Source organism: Danio aesculapii, chromosome 8 (assembly GCF_903798145.1).
Source record: "Danio aesculapii chromosome 8, fDanAes4.1, whole genome shotgun sequence".
NCBI classification, from domain to species: domain Eukaryota; kingdom Metazoa; phylum Chordata; class Actinopteri; order Cypriniformes; family Danionidae; genus Danio; species Danio aesculapii.
Window position 1 is genome coordinate 4,708,393 of NC_079442.1, and position 24,024 is coordinate 4,732,416.

Below are 24,024 nucleotides of genomic sequence, written 5' to 3' on the forward strand. Positions count from 1 at the left end.
CAGTATATAAAATATAACCCTTCTATACCCAATAGAAATAAAAGAAGAAAATGGTCCCATGGAAGCAATCAAAAGTGCGGCGTAGTATGGGGCTCATGTATTAACGTTCTTGGTTTTCCCCTGCGTTCTTTGGCAGTACTACTGTAAACCGGAGACACACTCAAAGTCTCCTTTGTAACAAGGCCTCAGAGATTTCCATAATAATGGAAACAATGATTGGAAGCCAAAAGTTTCATGCATATATATACTTCAAGTACACTGTTGAGGTGTATCTTAGATTCACTTCAGTAACTGATTATAATTGACACTCGTACAGTAGCTACAGATACAGTATGTTGAGACACCAACGTCACAGATTTACTAAGCTTTTGTGGTACCGGAGATGGTACTTCAAAACGCAATATGCAAATTCTCTTTGTCTTAATTAAAGAAACACTCTCCCTTTTTGGAAATGAGCTAATTTTACTAATCACCTAGAGTTAAACAGTGTAATTTTGCCATTATTTAATCCATTTAGCCTATTTTACCTTAGCTTAGCATAAATAATTGAACCGGACTAGACTATTAGCATCTGCTCCAAAAAAAAGAAGAGTTTTGATCGTTTTTTTATTTAAAACTTGAATCTTCTGTACTTATTGTACACATATTAGACAAATTAAAATGAAAACTCGCTATTTTCTAGGTCAATATGACTAGACTAAGAACTATACTCTCATTCTGGTGTAAAAATCTAGGAACTTTGCTATCAAACAAGAATGAGAGTACAGTTCCTAGCCATATCGAGCTAGAAAATAGCAAATTTCATAACACTTTTAACTCACATAACTCTTTTTTTTATTGTTTTTTGGAAGATGCTAATGGTCTAATGATTTATGCTAAGCTAAGCTAAAGTGCTCCTGTTAGACTCTGATATTGGCTGAATGGATTAAAAAATGTGTAAAACTAGACTGCTTAACTCTATTCCTTTTAGTAGCTGATTAGAACTGACACTCGTACAGTAACTATAAAAACAGTATTTTGAGACGGCAACATCAGAGATTTACTAAACTTTTGTGGTAAGCGAAGATGGTACTTCAAACCATAATATGCAAATTCTCTTTGTCTTAATTAAAGAAACACTCCTCCTTTTTTGTTTTACAAGTCACCTAGAGTTAAACAGTTGAGTTTTACCATTTTTAATCCATTTATCTGATTTTAGCTTAGCTTAGCATAAATAATTTAATCGGATTAGACCATTAGCATCATATATTTTGGTAATTTTCTTATTTAAACTTGAATCTTCTGTACTTTTTGTACACACATTAGACAAATTAAAATGAAAACTCGTTATTTTCTAGGTCAATATGACTAGACTAGGATCTATACTCTCATTCTGGTGTTAAAAATCTAGGAACTTTGCTATCAAACAAGAATGAGAGTACAGTTCCTAGCCATATCGAGCTAGAAAACAGCAAATTTCATAACACTTAACTCACATAACACTTTTTTTTAAATTGTTTTGTGGAAGATGCTAATGGTCTAATGATTTATGCTAAGCTAAGCTAAAGTGCTCCTGTTAGACTCTGATATTGGCTGAATGGATTCAAAAATGTGTAAAACTAAACTGCTTAACTCTATCGTAGATTCCTTTTAGTAACTGATTAGAACTGACACTCGTACAGTAACTATAAAAACAGTATGTTGAGACGGCAACATCAGAGATTTACTAAACTTTTATGGTAAACGAAGATGGTACTTCAAACCATAATATGCAAATTCTCTTTGTCTTAATTAAAGAAACACTCCTTCTTTTTTGTTTTACAAGTCGCCTAGAGTTAAACAGCTGACTTTTACCATTTTTTAATCCATTTAGCTGATTTTAGCTTAGCTTAGCATAAATAATTGAATTGGATTAGACCATTAGCATCATATATTTTGGTAATTTTTTTATTTTAAACTTGAATCTTCTGTACTTATTGTACACATATTAGACAAATTAAAATAAAAACTCGCTATTTTCTAGGTCAATATGACTAGACTAGGATCTATACTCTCATTCTGGTGTTAATAATAGCAAATTTCATAAAACTTAACTAGCATAACTCTTTTTTTTACATTTTTGTGCAAGACGCTAATGGTCTTATCTAATTCAATGACTTATGCTAAGCTAAGCTAAACTGCTCCTGCTAGACTCTGATATTGGCTGAACCAATTAAAAAATGTGTATAGCTAAACTTCTTAACTCTATGGGAGTATTAAAATGAGCATATTTCCAAATAAAGTTATATAATAAAGTGTTGCTTTAAGCCTAGTAAACATTTAATTGGATTTCAAAATGGCTGACTGGTCCAGTAGATCTCCTTACATGAAATCTAAGTAGACATGACGATTTCTATGACACAGTTTGGCAGAAGCACATAGAAACTTCACTAAAACGATTAGACGACACATTCATTAACTTCATAAACTTGATACTTTGCCTTCATTTCTGACAGGGTCTCTCATTCATTTCTTTGCTAAATGAATTAAAGAAGCTTCTAGATGAACAATATGCAATTTTAGCGCAACACTTTACAACAAGTCTCAATTCATCCTCATTAGTTAATGCAACAATGGTTTAAAATTCATTAATATATATACTGTTGATCACTTAAAGCAGGGGTCACCAATCTCGGTCTTGGAGGGCCGGTGTCCCTGCAGGGTTTAGCTCCAACTTGCCTCAACACACTTGGCTGGGTGTTTCAAGTATACCTAGTAAGACCTTGATTAGCTTATTCAGGTGTGTTTGATTAGGGTTGGAGCTAAAATCTGCAGGATACCGGCCCTCCAGGAACAAGTTTGGTGACCCCTGACTTAAAGGGAAAGTATACCCAACAATGAAAATTCTGCCATCATTTACTCCAGTTGTTTAAAACCTACAAAAGAAGATACTTCAAAGAATGCTGATAACTGGCACTCACTGACTTCTATAGTCCCGTATTATTCTTCAAAAGATCTTCTTTTGTGGTCAGCAGAAGAAAGAAACTCATAAAGCTTAAAAAAAAAACCTCGAAAAAGAGTAAATGATTCATTTTTGGGTGAGCTATCCCTTTAATTTATGGTTGACATATACATATAAAAGTGTAGAACCTTATTGTAAAGTATTAGCCTTCTGTTTCATCCTTCCGTGTTTTAACGTCTCGGATAATGAACTGTAAAACTGCAATACAAACCTCAGAAATCCACATGCAAAGGACATTCCAAATAAGGTCATTCAGAGATAAATATGCTAATCAGTAACAAGTACACCCACTTAAATAGCAGCAAAGCGGATAACCGAAATAGTGTGCAAACTATCACTAAGCACTGATTCACAGTTCGGTTTCAGTACCACAAATGTAGTATATGTTTTTTTTTTAGGGAAAAGCCGCTAATGTAGAGTACTGAGGCTCTCGTGTTACTCTGTGATACACAAATGCATGTGTATTTGACAACGACCACCTACAGTAGGAGTCTATCTGGGCCAAACGAATATTATATCATAAGACAATAATATATAGCATAAGACAAACATGTTATAGGCTGCACTGTGTAGCTACCCCATACCACGCCACCACAAAAAAATGTAACTAACAAATAATATTAATAATACAAATAATAATAATAATAATAATAATAATAATAATAATAATCACATTCCAGTCAACAGCAATGATATGAAGCTTCCAGAATCGGAGATGAGATACGATTACCTTGAAATACATTTCAGCTTTGGTGAGATTATTATTATAGGAAAGCTGACATGTAGAAAACTCTTCAATTACCTTCATGTTTTTTTTTTGATAGTCCGTATTTGTGTGTATGCGTGTGTGTTTGTGTGCGTTTTGGGTGTTGGTCAGGAAGCATTTACTCAACAGTCACAGACTTGGCCAGGTTTCTTGGGCAGTCAACCTGTGGAGAAGAAAAACAGAACGAAGCGTCAGACGTCATGTTATCAGATTGGTCATATAACCAATATTATTTCAAGAATCATCGCTAAGGTCTTTGCACAATGAAGTTTGAAATTTTCCGATGTGTTTTTTTCGTGTTCATAAGCAAAAAAATTGTCACGTAAACAAAGATTGCACAATGAGTCCGCTATGTATTAATTAATCCATTATAAAAAAAATGCAAAACATTTCAGAGTCAGTTTAAGCAGTGTTACTTTGTTCTCCTCTCTTCTCCAAAGTAGATAAAGAAAACGGAATAGGCTACATATTGTGTTTATCCAATACTGCATAGAGAGGAAGGAGAGTTCAGCTCATTATCAAAGATCTGCGCTGGATTATCCCCAAATGCAAGTGTCTTGAAAATAATCTAGTCAAATATTATTTATTGTCATTATGGCAAAGATAAAATAAATTATAGTTATTAAAACTATAATGTTCAGAATTGTGCTGAAAAAAAAAATCTCACCGTTAAACAGAAATTGGGGGAAAAAATAAACAAGGGACTAATAATTCTGACTTCAGCTGTATATAACCAGATTCGAATTTTTTTGATGACGGATAAAAGTGAGAGAGAGAATTTAGAGTTTATTGCCATTTCAGCTTCTTTGGCTATGTCATGGCAAAAAAAAACAAAACAGATGAAGTTTACCACATTTTATAAATACCACTTTTCTATAGCTATAAAAACAAAAAAAAAAAAATCTAACAATTAAAAGTCACCAACAGCAATAAATAATACACAAGGTAAAATACATAAATAATAATATTAATAATGATAATATATAAGATAAAAATCTAAAACAATTTAAGGTTTACTTTTGATAAAAATTGTGAAATTTTTGAAGGATTACCATTTAAAAATATTTCATTTAAAGTGTGTCCGGATAAAAATTGTTGTCTGATTACATTAAAAATAGGGCATTCCACAATGATATGTTTAACAGATTGGCATTTTGGTGGTTCTTCTCCTTTAAGTGAATGTTCTTGTGCGAGTCTTGTGTGGACGGATGACAGTTTTGAAGACAGTGTGTCAATACGATTCACACAATGTGATGTCTAATTTATTTTTTTAGCGTGTGAAAATTACGGACGCAAATTTCAGATTCAGTCTGCAATAATCTTTAGGCCCACACGGAATCCACAGATTTCCGCAGATTTTTAGCCCATAGTCTATGTATTTACTTGTGTAAATGCGTGTAAATGTATATTTATTCAGTTTTTAAATTCATTTCAGTAATATTACTAATATGGAAATGTTTATATGATTTATTTACACTACAGTTTGTAAAGTAACATTTTCTGTCTTTTAGTAGATCTATTATATGAGAGACTTGCTTTGTTTACCAAATAAGTTGATGTAATTGTATTTGCATTGTAAATATTAAATAAAAGTTAAAAAGGTATTCTTTTTTTGTTTCATTTAAGTTTTTAGTTACGATACTGCCAAAATCATTCCTCAAAAATCTGCAGATATTTTTCACAAAATTGGGCGCAGAAATAGCAAAAAATGTCAGAATGCAGATTCTGTCTGGCCCTAGTTATTGTTGACTTCACATAGTGTTTTCTTCTCTACTGTGGAAGCCAATGACTGTTCAGATATCCACATTGGTGTTCGGCAGAAGAAAGAAACTCATAGAAATTTGGAAAAAGTTGGAGGATGAATAAATGATGTCTAATTTATATTCCGTGAGTGTACTACTCATTTAATGACTTTTTACAAGGGCACTTATAGGCGTAAATACACAGAAATCGATCAGATATTTATCGGCAGATATTGGATTAATTTAAACTATCAGCATATTCCTCCATTGATTCATTCATTTTCCGTCAGCTTACTTCCATATCTATGAGGGATGACAGAGGAATGAACCGCCAAATATTCCAGCATTTGTTTTATGCAGCAGATGATCTCAGTTTGTAAGAGCAACAAATAATAACTTTACTTCAAGTTGATCAATTGGAAAAGTGGCAGAAGGTGGATTTTTCTGATCAATCATCTGTTGAACTGCATCCCAATCATCACAAATACTGCAGAAGACCTACTGGAAGCCGCATGGACCCAAGAATCTCACAGAAATCAGTCAAGTTTGGTGAAGGAAATATCATGGTTTGGGGTTACATTCAGTATGGGGGTTTGAGAGATCTGCAGAGTGGATGGCAACATCAACAGCCTGAGGTATCAAGACATTTGTGCTGCCCATTACGTTACAAACCACAGGAGAGGGCAAATTCTTCAGCAGGATAGCGCTCCTTCTCATAGTTCAGCCTCCACATCAAAGTTCCTGAAAGCAAAGAAGGTCAAAGAGCTCCAGGATTGGACAGCCCAGTCACCAGACATGAACATTATTGAGCATGTCTGGGGTAAGATGAAGGAGGAGGCATTGAAGATGAATCCAAAGAATCTTGATGAACTCTGGGAGTCCTGCAGGAACGCTTTCTTTGCCATTCCAGATGACTTTATTAATCAGTGATTTGAGTCATTGCAGAGATGTATGGATGCAGTCCTCCAATCTCATGATGGAGTCAGACACAATATTCATTCTGTTTCCACTGCAGCATGACCACATATTCTATACTGGACATTATTTCTGTTTAGTGACAAGACTTTTGTCTAAGCAAAGTCAGACCTTACTGTCCTAATTAAATCATTAAAAATCAAGGCGTGATCATATTTTATTTTGGTCAAATAAGCGTAATCTAGAGGGCTTTACCTTTCATATCAGTCACTTCTGATACCAAATGATCAACTAGAAGTTAAGTTATTATTTGATGTTCCTAACACATGGATAGGCGACAAGACTTTTATCAGGTAGTGTACAGTACTCAACAATATCTGTATCGATATAATAATTACTCAGTGCATCTCTAAAAATCCCTCATGAATCACACACTATTGACAATGGTTAATTAGAATATTAACCATTCTATTAAATATTCTATTAACAAGAACATTTACAGTGTGTTTTGCATATGCGTAGGGAAGGTGTGTATGAGAGAGTAAAACATATACACTCACATCATATCCGCGCAGAACAGCGAGGTGGAAGGACAGCAGCTGTAGAGGGATGACGCTCAGGATGCCCTGCAGACAGTCCACACAGTGAGGCACTTTAATTGTGCGGCTGGAGTTGTTGATGGTCTCGTTGTCTTCTTTATCGCAGATCACGATTGGACGGCCCTAAAAAAAAAGCAATATAACCATATACTCTTAGCTAGAAGAAAAACTGCAGAGACAAGCAGGTAAAATGTTGTTCAGCAATATACAGTCTTTTCTTTTTTTAAAGGGATAGATCACCCAAAAATAAAAACCCTGTCATCGTTATTTTTTTCTATTGAACACAAAAGAAGCTACCTGTAACCATTGACTCCCATAGTGTTTGTTTGCCCTAGAAGTCAATGCTTACTGGTTATCAACATTCTTCAAAATATCTTTTTTGTGTTCAAATATAAATATATATATATATATATATTTATAAATATATCATCATTTGCTTCCTGGTAATCAGTGACATTTCTTTCTGAACATGTAAATCTGACAATTCTAACAGTATTTCTTACCTGTCTCGCCACCACCTGCTGCAGTGCGTTTTGGCACTTGGTGTACGTGTGGTCTCTCATGATGATCATTATAACAGGCATGAGTTTGTCCACCAAAGCCAGTGGGCCGTGCTTCAGCTCTCCAGCCAAAATCCCCTCTGAATGCATGTACGTGATCTCCTTAATTTTCTAAAAGGACACACAAATGAGAGATGAGAAACAATTAAACAAAGCTAAAAAGAACTTGCGTAATAAAAAATTTGTCAGAATTATTATTATTTTTTTTTTAAGATTTATTTTTTGGCTATTTTGCCTTTATTAGATAGGACAGTATTTAGGACAGGAAGCGAAGTTGGAGAGAGAGAGGGGGGTAGGGTAGGGAAATGTCCTTGAGCCGGGATTCGAACTCGTGACGCCCTGACATGCTACTGCACCATATGTCGACGCGCTAACCACTAGGCTATAGCGCCGACACAGCACATACTATTTGACTAGATATTTTTCAAGGTACTAGTATTCAGCTTAAAGTGACATTTAAAGGCTTAACTAGGTTAATTAGTCAAGTCATTAGGCAAGTCTATAACAGTGGTTTGTTCTGTAGACTATCGAAAAACAAATATTGCTTAAGGGGGCTAATAATATTGACCAAATAAGACTTTCTCCAATTTTTTTATCGGAAATACTGTGGAAAAATCCAGTGCTCTGTTAAACACCATTTGGGAAATATTAGAAAAATTCACAGGAGGGCTAATAATTCTGACTTCAACTGTATGTTCAAACGCACATTTTTGTGGTCAGAGTTGGCCAATGCCTCAATGAAAGCTTCCCCTTCCTCATGTCCAGTGTAAGCGGGGGTTATTCTCAAGCAACACAGTCAAATAGCTTCCTCTGTTTATCTGCGGTTGAACTTAATGAGGCTAAACTTCTGGAAAAACTCTACAGTCCATCAGTTAGGATTCTTATTTTCGTTCTTGTTCTTACTCTTCTGGTATGATTTGGATAGACAGCTCTAATCATTCTTTAGAAGAGCATCAGTTTAAATGACTCCCCAAACACAACTAGAACCAAACCTGCATGACTTCCTTTGTGCTGCAAAACATAAAACGGTTTTTGGTGATCATTTTATATGCAACTACTGAAGTCAAAAGACACTGAGACATTAAAAAAAAGTGTTCTTTTGTTTTAGGAAGAGTAACTCATGCAGGATTTGAATGATAAGTACATTTTATTTTGTGCGCTATCACTTTAAGAGTTTCACGATGTTTATCTGAATTCACAAGAAATTGCACGCTAAGTTGTTGTATACACTAGTGCTTTTTTGTTTTAAAACAAATACAGTACTGTGCAAAAATCCTAAGCACTATTCCAGCTTTGTTAGACTAAAACTTGCACAATATATAATTAATATTTCTCTTTAATAAAAATAAACAGAAAATATAGGAAATGTGTACAAAAAACAACAACAGTACAACATTTCCTCTTTAAGAAAAACTTGAACTGTTTTGTTCTAACTGTACTGACATTTTCTGAAATAATGTGCTGTGTAATATAAGGTTTCTTTTAGCACTTTCTAGAGTTCATCTTTAGGTTTAGAGTGTCTTCTCTTTCTTGTTCTGTCCAGGTGATCTCATACAGCCTCTATAATATTCAGGTCTGGACCCTGTGTAGGCCATTTCATGACTGTCTGTGTTTCATCAGCTGTTTTCTTTTTCTCCAGATAGGATTTCTGCAATTAGCAGATCATTATCATGCTGAAAATGAAAACTATTACCCCTGAAGTCCTTTCCAGAAGGAATGACAATGGATTAAAACCTGTACTTTTCAACAATTTCATCAATTCAGACAATATTGCTAACAACACTGCAGCTCAAACCAGGATGAACAGCCTCTCTCTAGCATTCTCTTTCACATGTCTTAAACAATTAAACCAAAGCAATTCAAACTCTAACCTAACTCCTATCATAACAAACCATACCTCAACGGAAAGATTATTTATTCACCATGTATTACCATACCTGCCAACATTCGTATCAAATGTGCGCGCAAACTTTAGGTTTAGAGTGTCTTATCTTTCTTGTTCTGTCCAGGTGATCTCATACAGCCTCTATAATATTCAGGTCTGGACCCTGTGTAGGCCATTTCATGACTGTCTGTGTTTCATCAGCTGTTTTCTTTTTCTCCAGATAGGATTTCTGCAATTAGCAGATCATTATCATGCTGAAAATGAAAACTATTACCCCTGAAGTCCTTTCCAGAAGGAATGACATCATGGATCAAAACCTGTACTTTTCAACATTCGTATCAAATGTGCGCGCAAACTGAAGTGTGGGGCTAAAGGTGCGCGCAAACTGGGGAGCAGGTATGAAGATGGTTGTGCGTTGGGTTCGGTGCACATGAGGACTGAACCAAAAAGCTGAGGAGCTGAGGGGGGGTGGAATTCTGGGAGTTTTCCGGGAGACAGAACAATACGGGAGGTGGTCGGGAGATGGGTCTGAACTACGGGAGACTCCCTGGAAAAACGGGAGTGTTGGCATTTATGTGTATAAATATCAATTTAAAAAAATAATTGACCAAAAAAAAACGTACACTTATGACTGGTTTTGTGGTAAAGGGTCACATATTCATTATAATATCAGAAAAACAACAGATTTAATGTTGGCCTAAAACTTTTCCACTCCTTTACTGTATGTTGTTTGTTATGGTTATCGACACTATTCCGATCATTTTCAAACACTTTGTTTTAGTTTGGAAACTGGTGTTCCTTTTTAGTGCGGATGAACCAGGGGCGGAGCCAGACATTATAAACAAACGTGATGCAACTAACAGATCACTTGTACATCAAACATTTGAAGTGATATCAAACATGAAAAATGATTATATTCGTGTCTGTTCCTGAAACAAAGCTATCATATGAATTCAGGAGACTGGAAACAGAAGCAGGAGGGAAGCGTGAAAAAAAGTGAAAGAAGATGATTTGTGTTCTAACCAGAGCTCCCTCCAGGCAGGTGGCGTAGTGGTAACCTCTGCCCATAATCAGGACACTCTTCTGCTGATACAGCTCAGCTGCCAGCTTTTGGATCTCCTCGTCCAGGGTCAACACCTCCTTGATTAGATCTAGAGAGACCAAGAGAGACACAGCGTAGCTTGTACTTGTGGACTTGCACTACGAATCAATCAAACTGAAATTAGAGTCGCAATTAATCATTAGTTGTGATTGTCATGCACATCTTGTCAGAGAAGCTCGGTTGTGTAATCAGTAGTAAATCAGCGATTTCATGCATATGTCAACCTTGCCATGAAAAAAAAATATAGCAAAACCCTTTCTAAGTTGTTTGTGTAGGCTTGTATTTTACATTACTGTAAAAATACTCAAACATGTCTTGGTCAATATTTTCAAACAATTTTATTTTATTTACCAAAGACACAAGTGCCAATTTCACAGATGTCGCACCCATAACAACACTCTTTCCTTATGAATGCAAAAATGTTAAACAAAATTTGTATTTTTGGTACAATAGATAGCCAACTCTGACCCATTTTATTAGTATTAAATCTTTTGGGTTGTGCAGTTTAATGGCCAGAAGTTCTACAGTAAGTTTTATACAGTACACTTGCATATTTTTGGACAATCCATAACACGGTCATTCCTCTCATTTAAAATATAAAACATCCTAACAGATTGATATTTTTCTGATCTGTGATTTTCTGTTTTAATTTTTACAGCAAAACTACATCCATAACATTGGAATTACTCCTATATTTCCTCTGAAAGCCAGAGGGCGCTCTTGTGCAGAATTTCCGAACATCCCATAGGTTGTTAAATAAACAGAAGACGACTAATCGTTGTCTAATATCACTAAACTAACAAGCTAATTATCATTGACTAATAAACATGCTTTACTAGTAACCGGCTTTACTAACAAAATGCGCACACAATCTCATTTATTGTGCATCGCTACATTGTACCTTGCAATTCGCACATTCGTATGTCAAATACTGATATTGAAAATATGGTTTCAGTTTAAAAACTTGTCAGATAAAGTTAACATTTACTTGTTTACTGTGTGAAGTTTCAAAAATATCTGACAAAAAAACATAATATTCCCAAAAACGCATAAAAAACTGCATAAGCGCCCCTTGTGGTGAGGCTAAAAATGACACGTATAAGTGTGACAATGACATATTTCAGCATACAACTGTATTAATGTACTTGTTCGAACTTTTCATGTCAAAGACTATAAATACAGTGAGCAAAAAAATGCTAGTATTAATTCCAGAATCAGCAGTTGAGCATGAATAGTGAGCTGGAGAGCAGGGGGATCTTTAGTAACTGGCTGCCAACACATTCCTGACCTCATTGGCTTGGAAGTGGAACGAAAATCTCCACAGAGGGAGAAAAAGCAAAAGCTGGAGAAAGATATGGGGGTGAGTACCCCGGCAGACACTTGTGGTCCAATGAATACTTCCAAGCAGTGACGGAAAGAAGCTGGCCGAGGACATCTGCTCCTCCAGCAGATCGTCCCGTAAATGAATACACACTGAGATCTGTGACGTCAGCATCTCGCCATCATAAACATACACAAAAACCACATGTGTACAAAAAACAGAATTCATATACACAATTGAATGTGTCTGCCTGTTATGTAGAATATTCTCCATAATATTGATATGGCTTTTTATCACAATTTATATTTTATAAAGTGCTATAGAAATAAAGATGAATTAACTTGACCTCATTATATGGATCACATGTTGGCAACAATCATTTTAGCATTTTTAAATATCCCTCTTTCATGTACACACATATTGTTTTTTGTAGTTTATGTGGACTCTTCATAGGCGTAATGTATTTTTCACCATAAAAACTGTTTAATAAATGTCTTTACAGTACCCCCATCCCTAAACCCAACCCTCATAGGCAACCTGTGGCAAATTTGAATGTGAAAAGACCCCGTTAAGTATGATTTTTAACAGTTTTGAATTATGAGGACAGAACGCATGTCCTCGTAAACCACCTCAACATTGTAATACCTAGGTCATACCAAAGTCCCTTTAAGGCAAGTCAGTTCACTCTAACGGTCTCGTTCGTTTCATGTCTAAACGTTCGAGTCAAACAAAATCTGCAGAAGCTCACGTCTGGTCCGACTCCCTCCCCCCGAGAATCATCAGTCTATATCGATCGATGGCTCCTGTACTAGAAGGCTTTAATCGCCATATTGATCGTTCAATTTTTCCCCATTTAAAACTATACAAGTGACATGCCTTGTGTATTCAATTATCTTTGTGGCAAATATGAATGTGAAAAGACCCCATTAAATATGAGTTTTACAGTTTTGAATTATGAGGACAGAAGGCACGTCCTCGTAAACTGCATCAACATTGTAATGCCTAGGTCAGCGTTACTCAATCTCAGTCTTGGAGGTCCGGTGTCCTGCAGCTTGATTAGATAGCCCAGGTGTGTCTGATGGGGGTTGGAGGTAAAATCTCCAGGACACCGGACCTCCAGGACCGAGATTAAGAACCCTTGGTCATACCCATGTCATTATACAAATTTGTGTCCTCGTAAACCACCGAAACAAGCACACATAAAGACACACACACCTTCCTTTATATTTACCTGGTAATATTCGGAGGCCTTGTATGATTTCCCGTCTCCGCGGCTGCACAGAGATTCTGTCGTCACACATCAACAGGGCGAACATGACGAGAGCCACAAACTGACTTGTGTACGCCTGCAATAGACAAAAACAAAAAGCAGAAAGTAGAGTTCATATGAGCTAGAAATGTCATGCTTTTGTTGCAACAGATGTGGTATAGCCTTGTTCTCTGATCGACAGACGCACCACAAACTAGTGGGACATCAATGCCACACATAAAAAAATAGATATATAAATAAACAGATGCCTATAGAAAGTATAGTATACATATGGCATTAGAAGAGGTATCTAATCAAGTAAAAACAAATCTACATATTATTCATTCACAAGATGGCATCAAACACAGAATGACAGACAGGAAGATACATATGAATGTAGATGTAAGAATATGGATTTCAATGTATTCACTGACGATCAAAGTGATTGCAAGTTCCTGGGTGAGTCTACCTTATTTAGCGGTTGTTATTTAGGAATAACATACCTTGGAATGTCACGACTGACCAATCAGAATGCAGTATTTCAGACAGCTGTTTAATAACTATAAAGCAGAGGAAATTAACTGGAGATGATTTCCAGGTTAAAGAAGACTCATCGACATAACTTCACCTCGCACAACATTATTACCACAGACCAACAGTAGTTTGAAGGTGAAGCAACCAGCTGAAAAAAACCTGTGGCAAGCAGTTTAAAACTCCTGTAAACAACACCAAACAAACTTTGTCTGGGTCTCATTTAGTTTGAAATGACAACTCATCAGTTCATTCTCACTTGCTTTGATATTTTGTTTGCAATGCTGTGACATTCAGACATTTTTGTGGCTCGAGGGTCCAAATACTTGTTGGGGCCACCAAGATGTTAGACAGATGTTTACCATGTGCCAATTTAACAAATACGGCAATTCCCAAGATGCATATTGTTGAAGCCAAGTGCTCATTTATGGTCCACATTCTACACCTGGTCAAATGATGAAATTGCCAAAGACACTATATTGTATTTCAGTTTAAGAGGGGGTATAAAAATATGCAGAAAAATGATTTGGATTAATGATTAGCTAAGTAAGACAAGGGAAAAGAGAAGGAAAAGATGAAATGCGTTCTCTCATCTTCCTATTTTTCTTTCTATACCGATCTTTCAAACACACCTATGATCTCAAAGCCTCTGTGGCTTGTAAATTGTTTTAACGGCATTCCTCAAGGCATACGCTGTCACATTACATGTCTGACTGTAATCCAGCCCTACGCTTCATCTTTCAGAGCCTATTAAAGCCACTCTCAGTCAAATGTGAAGCACATTTATGAAGCATTCAGGACGATTGACAACAAGGCTCACTTGTGATTCTCAGAGTTCATACGAGATGCTTTCAGTTTCGGTAGAGGAGCCACAGACCATACACCCATCCTGACAAATCACTACCACATGAGAGCTCATCCATTCAGATCACAGATACTTCCATCTGATACAATTTACTACCTGCAGGGATAGAGTTCCTGTGCCAATTTGAGATAACTAACAAAAGACAGATTGTTATCTTGGTAAGCAACTAGATCCCATAACTGACCTGCAAAGTGGAAATCCTGTAGAATTCACTCAAGGAGATGGTGTCTTTGAAGGTCACTGAGAGTTTCCCATTATGTATGCTTTGAAAATCAAATGTACAACCAATAGGCCAAATCTAAGTCTCAATTTACTCTGTAAGTAACAGATCTTTATGTCACTGTGATCTACAACACAGCAGTCCACACAACACTGAGTCAACAAAATGACACACTTGCTGAATGACCATAAAGACCTAGAGCAGGGGTGATCAGCCCTGCTCCTGGAGATCTACTTTCCTGCAGATTTTAGCTGCAACCCATATCAAACACACCTGCCTATAATTATCAAGTACTGTTCAGGTCCTAATTAATTAGTTCAGGTGTGTTTGATCAGGGTTGGAGCTGAAATCTGCAGGAAGGTAGGTCTCCAGGAAAAGGGTAGATCACCTCTGATCTAGAGCATCATTTGGAACCAAAACATCGAATAAAGGATTGTTTCGAATGCAAACATAACCTACTGGCTATTATAATAGAGGTGCAATACTTGGGGCCCAATCCCATTTCTATCCATTAGCCCTTCCCCTACCCCTCTGTTTTGGCAGGTAGGTGCTTTCTATAGACTCGTCTTGATTGCTAATCAAGAAGAGAGGATGATTATTGAGTTAAACGTTCAGAATATGACTCCATATAAGGTTCTATTTCAGCACTTTGGAAATGGACAACGACTCTTAAGTAGCACGTAGAACAAGTTCTTGCACCATCATGTTGGAGATGCACCAAGTGTTCGTAACGTTGCACATACAGAATGCTCTTAAGATGCATTGTTATAAGGAAACACAGACTTGATGTGTTTAAAAAGGGTTAATGCTAAACTGCGCAGAGCTGTAGCCTTCCAAAAACTTAGCTTAACACCCCTGCTCTTTGCAAACGAGCAAAAACACCAATGGAAAGCTGGACTACCAATGCAAGAGAAGTGTCTGGAAAGAATTTATGGGAGCACTGATTTTGCAAGTATAAAATAAAAAATGAATCAAAGCTTGCCACAACAGGTCCTGTGCCAATATGAGGTTAAGTAACTAACAAAAGACAGATTGTTATCTTGGTAAACAACTAGATCCCAAGGTTGACATGTAAAGTGGAAATCCTGTAGAATTCACTCAATGAGATGATGTCTTTGAAGGTCACTGAGAGTTTTCCGTTTTGTATGCTTTGAATATCAAATGTACAACTAAAAGGCTGAAGCCAAGTCTAAGTCCCAATGGAATCAGTAAGAAACAAATCTCTTCGTCACCATGATCTACAACACAGCAGTCCACACAACACTGAGTCAACAAAGGACACACTTGCTGAATGACCATAAAGACCCAGAGCAGGGGAGATCAACCCTGCTCCTGGAGATCTACTTTCCTGCAGATTTCAGCTGCAACCCATATCAAACACACCTGCCTGTAATTATCAAGTACTGTTCAGGTCCTAATTAATTAGTTTAAGTGTGTTTAATCAGGGTTAGAGCTGAAATGTTCAGGAAGATAGGTCTCCAGGTACAGGGTTGGTCACCCCTAACCTAGAGCATAATTTGGAACCAAAATATTGAATAAAGGATTGTTTCGAATACCTACTGGCTATTATAGTAAAGGTGCAATAATTGGGGCCCAATCCTATTTCTACCCTTTAGCCCTTCCCCTATCCCTGTTTTGGGATTCAATGTGCAGGTAGGTGCTTTCTCTACACTCGTCTTGATTGCTAATCAACAAGAGAGGATGATTATCGAGCTAAACCATCAGAATACGACTCCAAATAAGGTTATAATTCAGAACTTTGGAAAATGGACCACAACTCCTAAGTAGCACGTAGAACAAGTTCTTGCACGATCATGCACCAATTGTTCATAATGTTGCACATACAGAACGTTCTGAAGATGCAATGTTATAAGAAAACCCAGCCTTGATGGATTTAAAAAGGGTTGATGCTAAACTGCGCAGAGCTAAAACTAAACTAAACTAAACAGAGCTAAAACAAACTGCGCTAAACTTAGTTTGACACCCCTGCTCTTTGCAACCAGCAAAAATACCAATGGAAAGCTGGACTACCAATGGAAAAGAAGAAGGGCCTGGAAAGAATTTAGGGGAGCACTGACTTTGCATATCATAAATGAATCAAAGCTTGCCACAGCAGGAATATTTTGGAAACACAAGTGTTGTCGTGGGACAGGAAAAGATCACACCTCTATCGAATACAACGGTTGATAAAATTGGCATAAGCTAACTGGCTGTAAGCGGTGTTGCAACTGATGTATTTTGGCAAAGTGGAAGGAACAATTGGAGGGTGTCTATTGCCTGAAAACTGCTGACTGAAAATAAGTTTGATTGGGTTGAACGACTTTACCATTTTGTGTCCAAAAATCGAAAAATGAGTTTTCCAACCATAAAAATAAACTTCAAAGTTGCCAGTCTAATACTTAACCCTCACACCCACTTACATATAGGATACTTTGAACATTTGTCTTTAGAGTCAGGAAAAAAGGCATCAGAAAGATGAGTTGTTTTCTCCGCTAACTTATAACTTTGCTTTTTCCAGTTTGCAGTTGGAATCCAATTTACTACAGCTGCGATCTGGGAACCCAGGAGCACAAATCTCCAAGTAGTTGGAAAAGGGTGTGGGTCTAGAAGTTTCCCTGAGGGACTGCTCAAGTGCTATGCAGACATGGGTGGATTGAAAATAACAGCCTGCATCTGTGGAGAAATCCAATGATTCTCCTGATATTTTAAAGGGTAAAATAGACAAAAGACAGGATAAGACAACTTGAGGGTGCTTGATTATGTTTGAGGGTATTATTATGAAGTGAACATTTAGTGAATTGATGCCCCTGATCTGGAAAAACATGAATCTGGAACCAAAGAGTGGGAGGATAAAAGAAGAATGGATAGATGCATTTCTACTTTTATTGATGAATAGATGAGAAATTCAGTGTCGTTCTCTTTGTGATGAGAGTTCCAGTTGGGGAAACAGCTTTCAGAATGATCAGGATGTTTCTTAATATCTCCAAAGGGTATTTGTTTGAGAGCGAGAAATCATTTTCATGACAATTCGTCTTAAACAGACCATCATTTTACAGGGGTGTCAAATTTGTGCTTGTGAAATTTGATTACATCCATGGAGGTTGAAAAACTTTTCATTTAACTTGAACTGGACCGTGTGAGAACCTTGCTCATGGATCTTGCTCATGAAATTAACTTTTAATCATACCATGACTGAATATTTATTAAAACTGGGAATCAAATTGTAACATGAGATGGTAAAGATTGGGGATTGCTTAAATCTTCCACCCTATTCTTGTTTATTTATTTGAATTATGTTTGTTTGGAAGAATCTTCTATATTAAGGGAGTACGGATGAATATATAGCTGTGCTGTATTGATGGATGGATGGACGTTCGAATGGATGTTTGTATTGATGGATTGATGGTTGGATCGATGGATGGATGTTTGGATAGATATTTTTTACTGATGGATGGATATTTGGATTGGGATTTGGGTGGATGTTTGTATTGATGGATGGATGGATGGATGTTTGGACGGAGGTTTTTATTGATGGATGGAGATTTGTATGGAAGTTTGTATTGATGTTTGGATAGAGGTTTGTATTGATGGTTGGATGTTTGTATTGATGGATGCAAGTTTGTATTGATGGATGGATGTTTGGATGAAAGTTTGTATTGACGGATGGGTGGATGAATGTTTGTATAGAAGGTTGTATTGATGGATGGACAGATGTTTGTATGGAAGTTTGTATTGATGGATGGATATTTGTATGGAAGTTTGTATTGATGGATGGACGGATGTTTGTATGGAAGTTTGTACTGATGGATGGATGGATGTTTGTATGGAAGTTTGTACTGATGGATGGAGGGATGTTTGTATGGAAGGTTGTATTGATGGATGGATGTTTGTGTGGAAGTTTGTACTGATGGATGGATGTTTGTATGGAAGTTTGTACTGATGGATGGAGGGATGTTTGTATGGAAGTTTGTATTGATGGATGGAGGGATGTTTGTACTGAAGTTTCTATTGATGTTTGGATGCAAGTTTGTATTGCTGGTTGGATGTTTGGATGAAAGTTTGTATTGATGGATGGATGCAAGTTTGTAGTGATGGATGGATGTTTGGATGAAAGTTTGTATTGACGGATGGGTGGATGAATGTTTGTATAGAAGTTTGATTTGACGGATGGATGGATGGATGTTAGTATGGAAGTTTGTATTGATGGATGGATGTTTGTATGGAAGTTTGTATTGATGGATGTTTGTATGGACGTTTGCATTGATAGATGGATGTTTGTATGGAAGTTTGTATTGGTGGTTGGATGTTTGGATGAAAGTTTGTATTGATGAATGGATGTTTGTATGGAAGTTTTTATTGAAGGATGGATGGATGGATGGATGTTTGTATGGAAGTCTGTATTGATGGATGTTTGTATGGACGTTTGCATTGATAGATGGATGTTTGTGTGGAAGTTTGTATTGATGGATGTTTGTATGGACGTTTGCATTGATAGATGGATGTTTGTGTGGAAGTTTGTATTGATGGATGTTTGTATGGACGTTTGCATTGATAGATGGATGTTTGTATGGAAGTTTGTATTGGTGGTTGGATGTTTGGATGAAAGTTTGTATTGATGAATGGATATTTGTATGGAAGTTTTTATTGAAGGATGGATGGAGGTTTGCATTAAGGGATGGATGAATATATGCATTGATGGATTGATAGATAAACGGATGGATGGATGGATTTGTTTGGCTCAAAAGTGGGAATTCACGCCAGGTATGACCTAGACTTGATGGAGACATTCTTTGGAGTAATATAAAAGGGGTCATTTTAGATTTCATTTAAAACGTCCTTATGAACAATCTGTTATATGAGTCAAAAACAATAAGTCTTTAAATTTATATTTTATTAAAGCTCTAACCTTCATTACACTTTTAATGCTCAACACCTGGTCATTTACCACCTTTGGGAGTCCTCAAATCACAACTGCATCATAATCGTTCTACAGAAACGAATAAACCACCAAACTAATTAGGGCAGAGTTCTGCATTTCATTTGAAACCTGGACCATATCCAAGGCAGTCTTTAACATTTTAAACTGACTGAAAAAGAATACTAATGGAGGATGGTGGCAGATGTCCTGGCACATTATTTTACACCGTAGCGAATGACTTTAATAGGCAATTACATCACTCTATTCAGCTTTCAGGCATCCATGTTTCTATCCTAATGAAGCTCTTTCATAAATCAATTGAAGTAGCCCTCTTATCTTTTATACATGACAGGTAGCATAAGGTATGCAATTTCTCTTCTAAAGAGCCATGAAAGTTGAGGTAGAGAAAGAGTGGCAGAGAAAGAGAATGAAAAGTGCAGTCTACTGTGCGTGTCATATTTCTTCTCTCAGTATTAACATTTCTCATGCAGCCAAATCCAGCTGCTCTCCTTGGGCTTGTGACTCCAAAACTATTTTTTTTTAACTTTACACACAAGACTAATGACGTGAAAAGAATGTGAGTGGTCGCTATGGTGCTCATTCGGGAGACACAGGCTTGAATTTATTATACACTAACCGGCCACTTTATTAGGTACACCTTCCTCGCACCGGCTTGGACCCCCTTTTGCCTTTAAAACGGCTTTAATCCTTCGTGGCATAGATTCAACAAGGTACTGGAAATATTCCTCAGAGATTTTCGTCCCTATTGACATGATAGCATCACGCAGTTGCTGCAGATTTGTCGGCTCCACATCCATGATGCGAATCTCCCGTTCCACCATATCCCAGAGGTGCTCTATTGCATTGAGCTCTGCTGACTGTGGAGGCCATTCGAGTACAGTGAACTCATTGTCATGTTCAAGAAACCAGTCTGAGATGATTCACGCTTTATGACATGGCGAGTTATCCTGCTGGAAGTAGCCATCAGAAGATGGGTACACTGTGGTCATAAAAGGATGGACACGGTCAGCAACAATACTCAGGTAGGCTGTGGCGTTGACATGATGCTCAATTGGTACTAAATGGGCTTAAAGTGTACCAGTAAAATATCCCCCACAGAACTGCACCACCAGATCCATGCTTTCATGTTGTTGATGCCAAATTCCGACCATCCGAATGTCGAGACTCATCAGACCAGGTAACGTTTTTCCAATCTTCTATTGTCTAATTTTGGTGAGTCTGTGTGAATTGTAGTCTCAGTGTCCTGTTCTTAGCTGACAGTAGTGGCACCTGCTGTGGTCATCTGCTGCTGTAGCCAATCTGCCTTAAGGTTGGATGTGTTGTGTGTTCAGAGATGCTCTTCTGCAGACCTCAGTTGTAATGAGTGGTTATTTGAGTTACTGTTTCCTTTCTATCAGCTGGAACCAGTCTGGCCATTCTCCTCCGACCTCTGGCATCAACAAACTTGGCTTGCCCTCATTATCACCTGAGAGTAGTTCACCGTGATGGCGAACGAGGTGCATTTGCAGATTCATAGTGTTGCTGTTATATTTTATCTTTGCAAAGCAGTTCTTGCAGATTGCATAGTTTTTATCTAGTGCCTTTCCGTCGACTGTCTCGTAAAACCTGAAGTGTCTCCACACTTTAGAGTCTTTGGCTCTGGGTCTTTGATTTGTTTTTCATTATTTTCCACCATTCTTTTCGTTACTCTTTTTTTCCACGCTTCTTCTCTGTTGTTTAGTTAACTTGTGTTCTTCACTGGCCACTGCTTCCACCAATTTACCCCTATTTACTCAAACAGCGCCCCGCAAACAGAATGGTAGATATTGGGTAGTGACAGTGAAACTGACAATGGGTAAATCAATAATTTCGTGTAATAAAATATATGGCCGTTACTGTATTGATTATTTATTGAGTCAGAAAGCACAACAATATATTGCAATTTCGATTTTTTTTATCGATTCCACCCCTATTAAGGGAGCTCTCTGATTTCACTTAAAACATCTTCATTTGTGTTCTGAAGCTGAATGAAGGTCTCAGGAGTTTGGAACAACATAAGATTGAACAATCATTGACAGAAATAAATGAGTGAACGAACACTTTAAAGGTCCCATGTAATTAAAATAAAGTTCTTAAGATGTTAGTATCCGTATTGTACGTTTTTAAGATATCTATAAGCTAGTGCGCTCCAAAATAGTGACAAAATTCACGCTTGGGTGATATAAAACTGATATAAACATGTTAAGCTTGTAGTTTGTCACTTCAGCCTAAATGGATCAGTAGATTTATTCACGTCAGCTCATACTTCAGTTTCCCATCAAATCATGACCAATCAAATGCTCTTTAGTATCTGACACGCCCCGCCCCCTTCAGGGCGCTTCTCATTTGATGTGCTTGAGCTCAACCACTTACACTGGCAGAGCTGTGATAAAACAAAACACTACTTTTAGCTTAGCTTAGCTTAGCATAGATAATTGAATCAGATTAGACCATTAGCATCTTACTTAAAAATGACCAAAGTGTTTTGAGATTTTTACATTATTGTAAGGCCCAGAAAAATACCAAAAAAACCTCCTCGAGTCAGACTATATGCCTTCAGTGGTTCAATCAGAATATTTTTAAACTACAAGAATACTTTTCTTAGCACTGTCGCCTCACAGCAAGAAGGTTGCTGGTTTAAGTCCGGCTGGGCCTGTTGGCATTTCTGTGTAGAGTTTGCATGTTCTCCCCGTGTTGTCATGGGTTCCCTCCGGGTGCACTTTTAGCTTAGCTTAGCATACATCATTGAATTGGATTAGACCGTTAGCATCTCACTCAAAAATGAGTTTTGATAATTTTTTTTAAAGGGGAGGAGCTACACTACGTCCCACCCTCTCTTCATGTTTCACTTGAGATTACGTCAAACATTTCACAGGAATTTTAACAACGCTTAGCATATGGCAAAAAGTACTTAATAAGTACTTAAGTAAACAGGCCAAATAAAAGAACCCACCTTGGTGCTAGCCACACCAATCTCTGGGCCAGCATTGATGTGAACTCCACAGTCTGTTTCTCTGGAGATGGAGCTGCCCACAGTGTTGGTGATGCCGACTGTCAGGGCACCTCTCTCTTTACAGTAGCGAAGAGCCAACAGGGTGTCTGCAGTCTCTCCTGAACACACACACACATACACACTCCAGCTATTAGATGCCTGCCCTAAATTTAAAACATTATACACTTCAACTTCATGCACATGAACCAACCTGACTGGCTGATGAAAAAGCACACATCATCTCGGAAGACGGGTGTGTTTCGATCCAGGAAGTCACTGGCCAGCTCCACCATGACAGGAAGTTCAGTCAGTTCTTCCAGCACCTGACGAGTCTACGCAGGAAACGGGAATTTTATTGCATTCATAGATATCATACATTATTTTTAAATGACTGTTTTACTTTTTAAAGTACATAAGGGTGTGTGTTCTGCCACCTGTGTAATTTTGAGTTTTATAGTTTAATTCATTTAGATCGGGTGTCGTGTACGCTGAAGATATCGGGTTACATTTTCATGATTTATTTTTGTCGCCTAGTTTAGACGTTAGACCTAAGGATTGTTTTGTTTTGTAAATTTTTTGATTTGGCTTATACTCATTGTTTTCGTTTAAAGCTAAATTGTAAACGTTTATTTCTTTTTTCCATTACTATTGTTACATTTTTTGTTTAAAACATTGAGTAAAAGCTTAAATTCAGAATCGATTTCTGCCTCATCATTGATCTGTCGCACACATTACATTTGTCTCACCTAAAATGTTACAGCATCCCTTTTAAACATCATAAACTTGTAACAATGATTGAGCCAAGGCCTTTTGGAGCAAGAAGTTTTACGTGAAAATGCTAAAGAAACACTATTTTTTGGAAAATATATTCATTTTACAGCTCCCCCAAGAGTTAAACAGTTGAGTTTTACCATTTTTGAGCACTTTTAGCTTAGCTTAGCATAGATCATTGAATCGGATTAGACCATTAGCATTTCGCTCAAAAATGACCATAGAGTTTTGATCATTTTAAGTCCGGCAATATACCAAATAACATCCTCAAAACACACTGTATGCCTTAAGTGGTTCATTTGGAATATTTTTAAACTACAAGAATACTTTTGTGGCGGCGGCATGGTGGCTCAGTGGTTAGTACTGTTGCCTTACAGCAAGAAGTTCGCTGATTTGAGTACCAGCTGGGCCAGTTGGCATTTCTGTGTGGAATTTGCATGTTCTCCCCGTGTTGTCGTGGGTTCCCTCCGGGTGCACTCTTAGCTTAGCTTAGCATAGATCATGGTATCGGATTAGACCGTTAGCATCACACTCAAAAATTACCAGAGTTTTGATCATTTTAAGTCCAG

The 24,024-nt window shown here is 37.2% G+C and overlaps 2 protein-coding genes across 2 annotated transcripts in view; one reads left to right on the forward strand and one right to left on the reverse strand.

Moving 5' to 3' along the window:
- antxr1a (ANTXR cell adhesion molecule 1a) overlaps positions 1-24,024 on the forward strand; it is a 370,977-nt gene that overhangs the window by 112,824 nt on the left and 234,129 nt on the right. The window lies entirely within an intron of this gene.
- gfpt1 (glutamine--fructose-6-phosphate transaminase 1) overlaps positions 1-24,024 on the reverse strand; it is a 64,233-nt gene that overhangs the window by 506 nt on the left and 39,703 nt on the right. The window contains exons 13-19 of the mRNA XM_056463047.1: positions 22,896-23,016; positions 22,646-22,803; positions 13,102-13,216; positions 10,471-10,598; positions 7,506-7,673; positions 6,964-7,125; positions 1-3,909 (exon numbers count right to left, since the gene is read on the reverse strand). The exon at positions 1-3,909 is cut by the window's left edge and continues 506 nt beyond it. Coding sequence (XP_056319022.1) covers positions 3,865-3,909; positions 6,964-7,125; positions 7,506-7,673; positions 10,471-10,598; positions 13,102-13,216; positions 22,646-22,803; positions 22,896-23,016 — 897 coding nt within the window. The 3' untranslated portion in view covers positions 1-3,864. The remainder of the gene's footprint in view (positions 3,910-6,963; positions 7,126-7,505; positions 7,674-10,470; positions 10,599-13,101; positions 13,217-22,645; positions 22,804-22,895; positions 23,017-24,024) is intronic.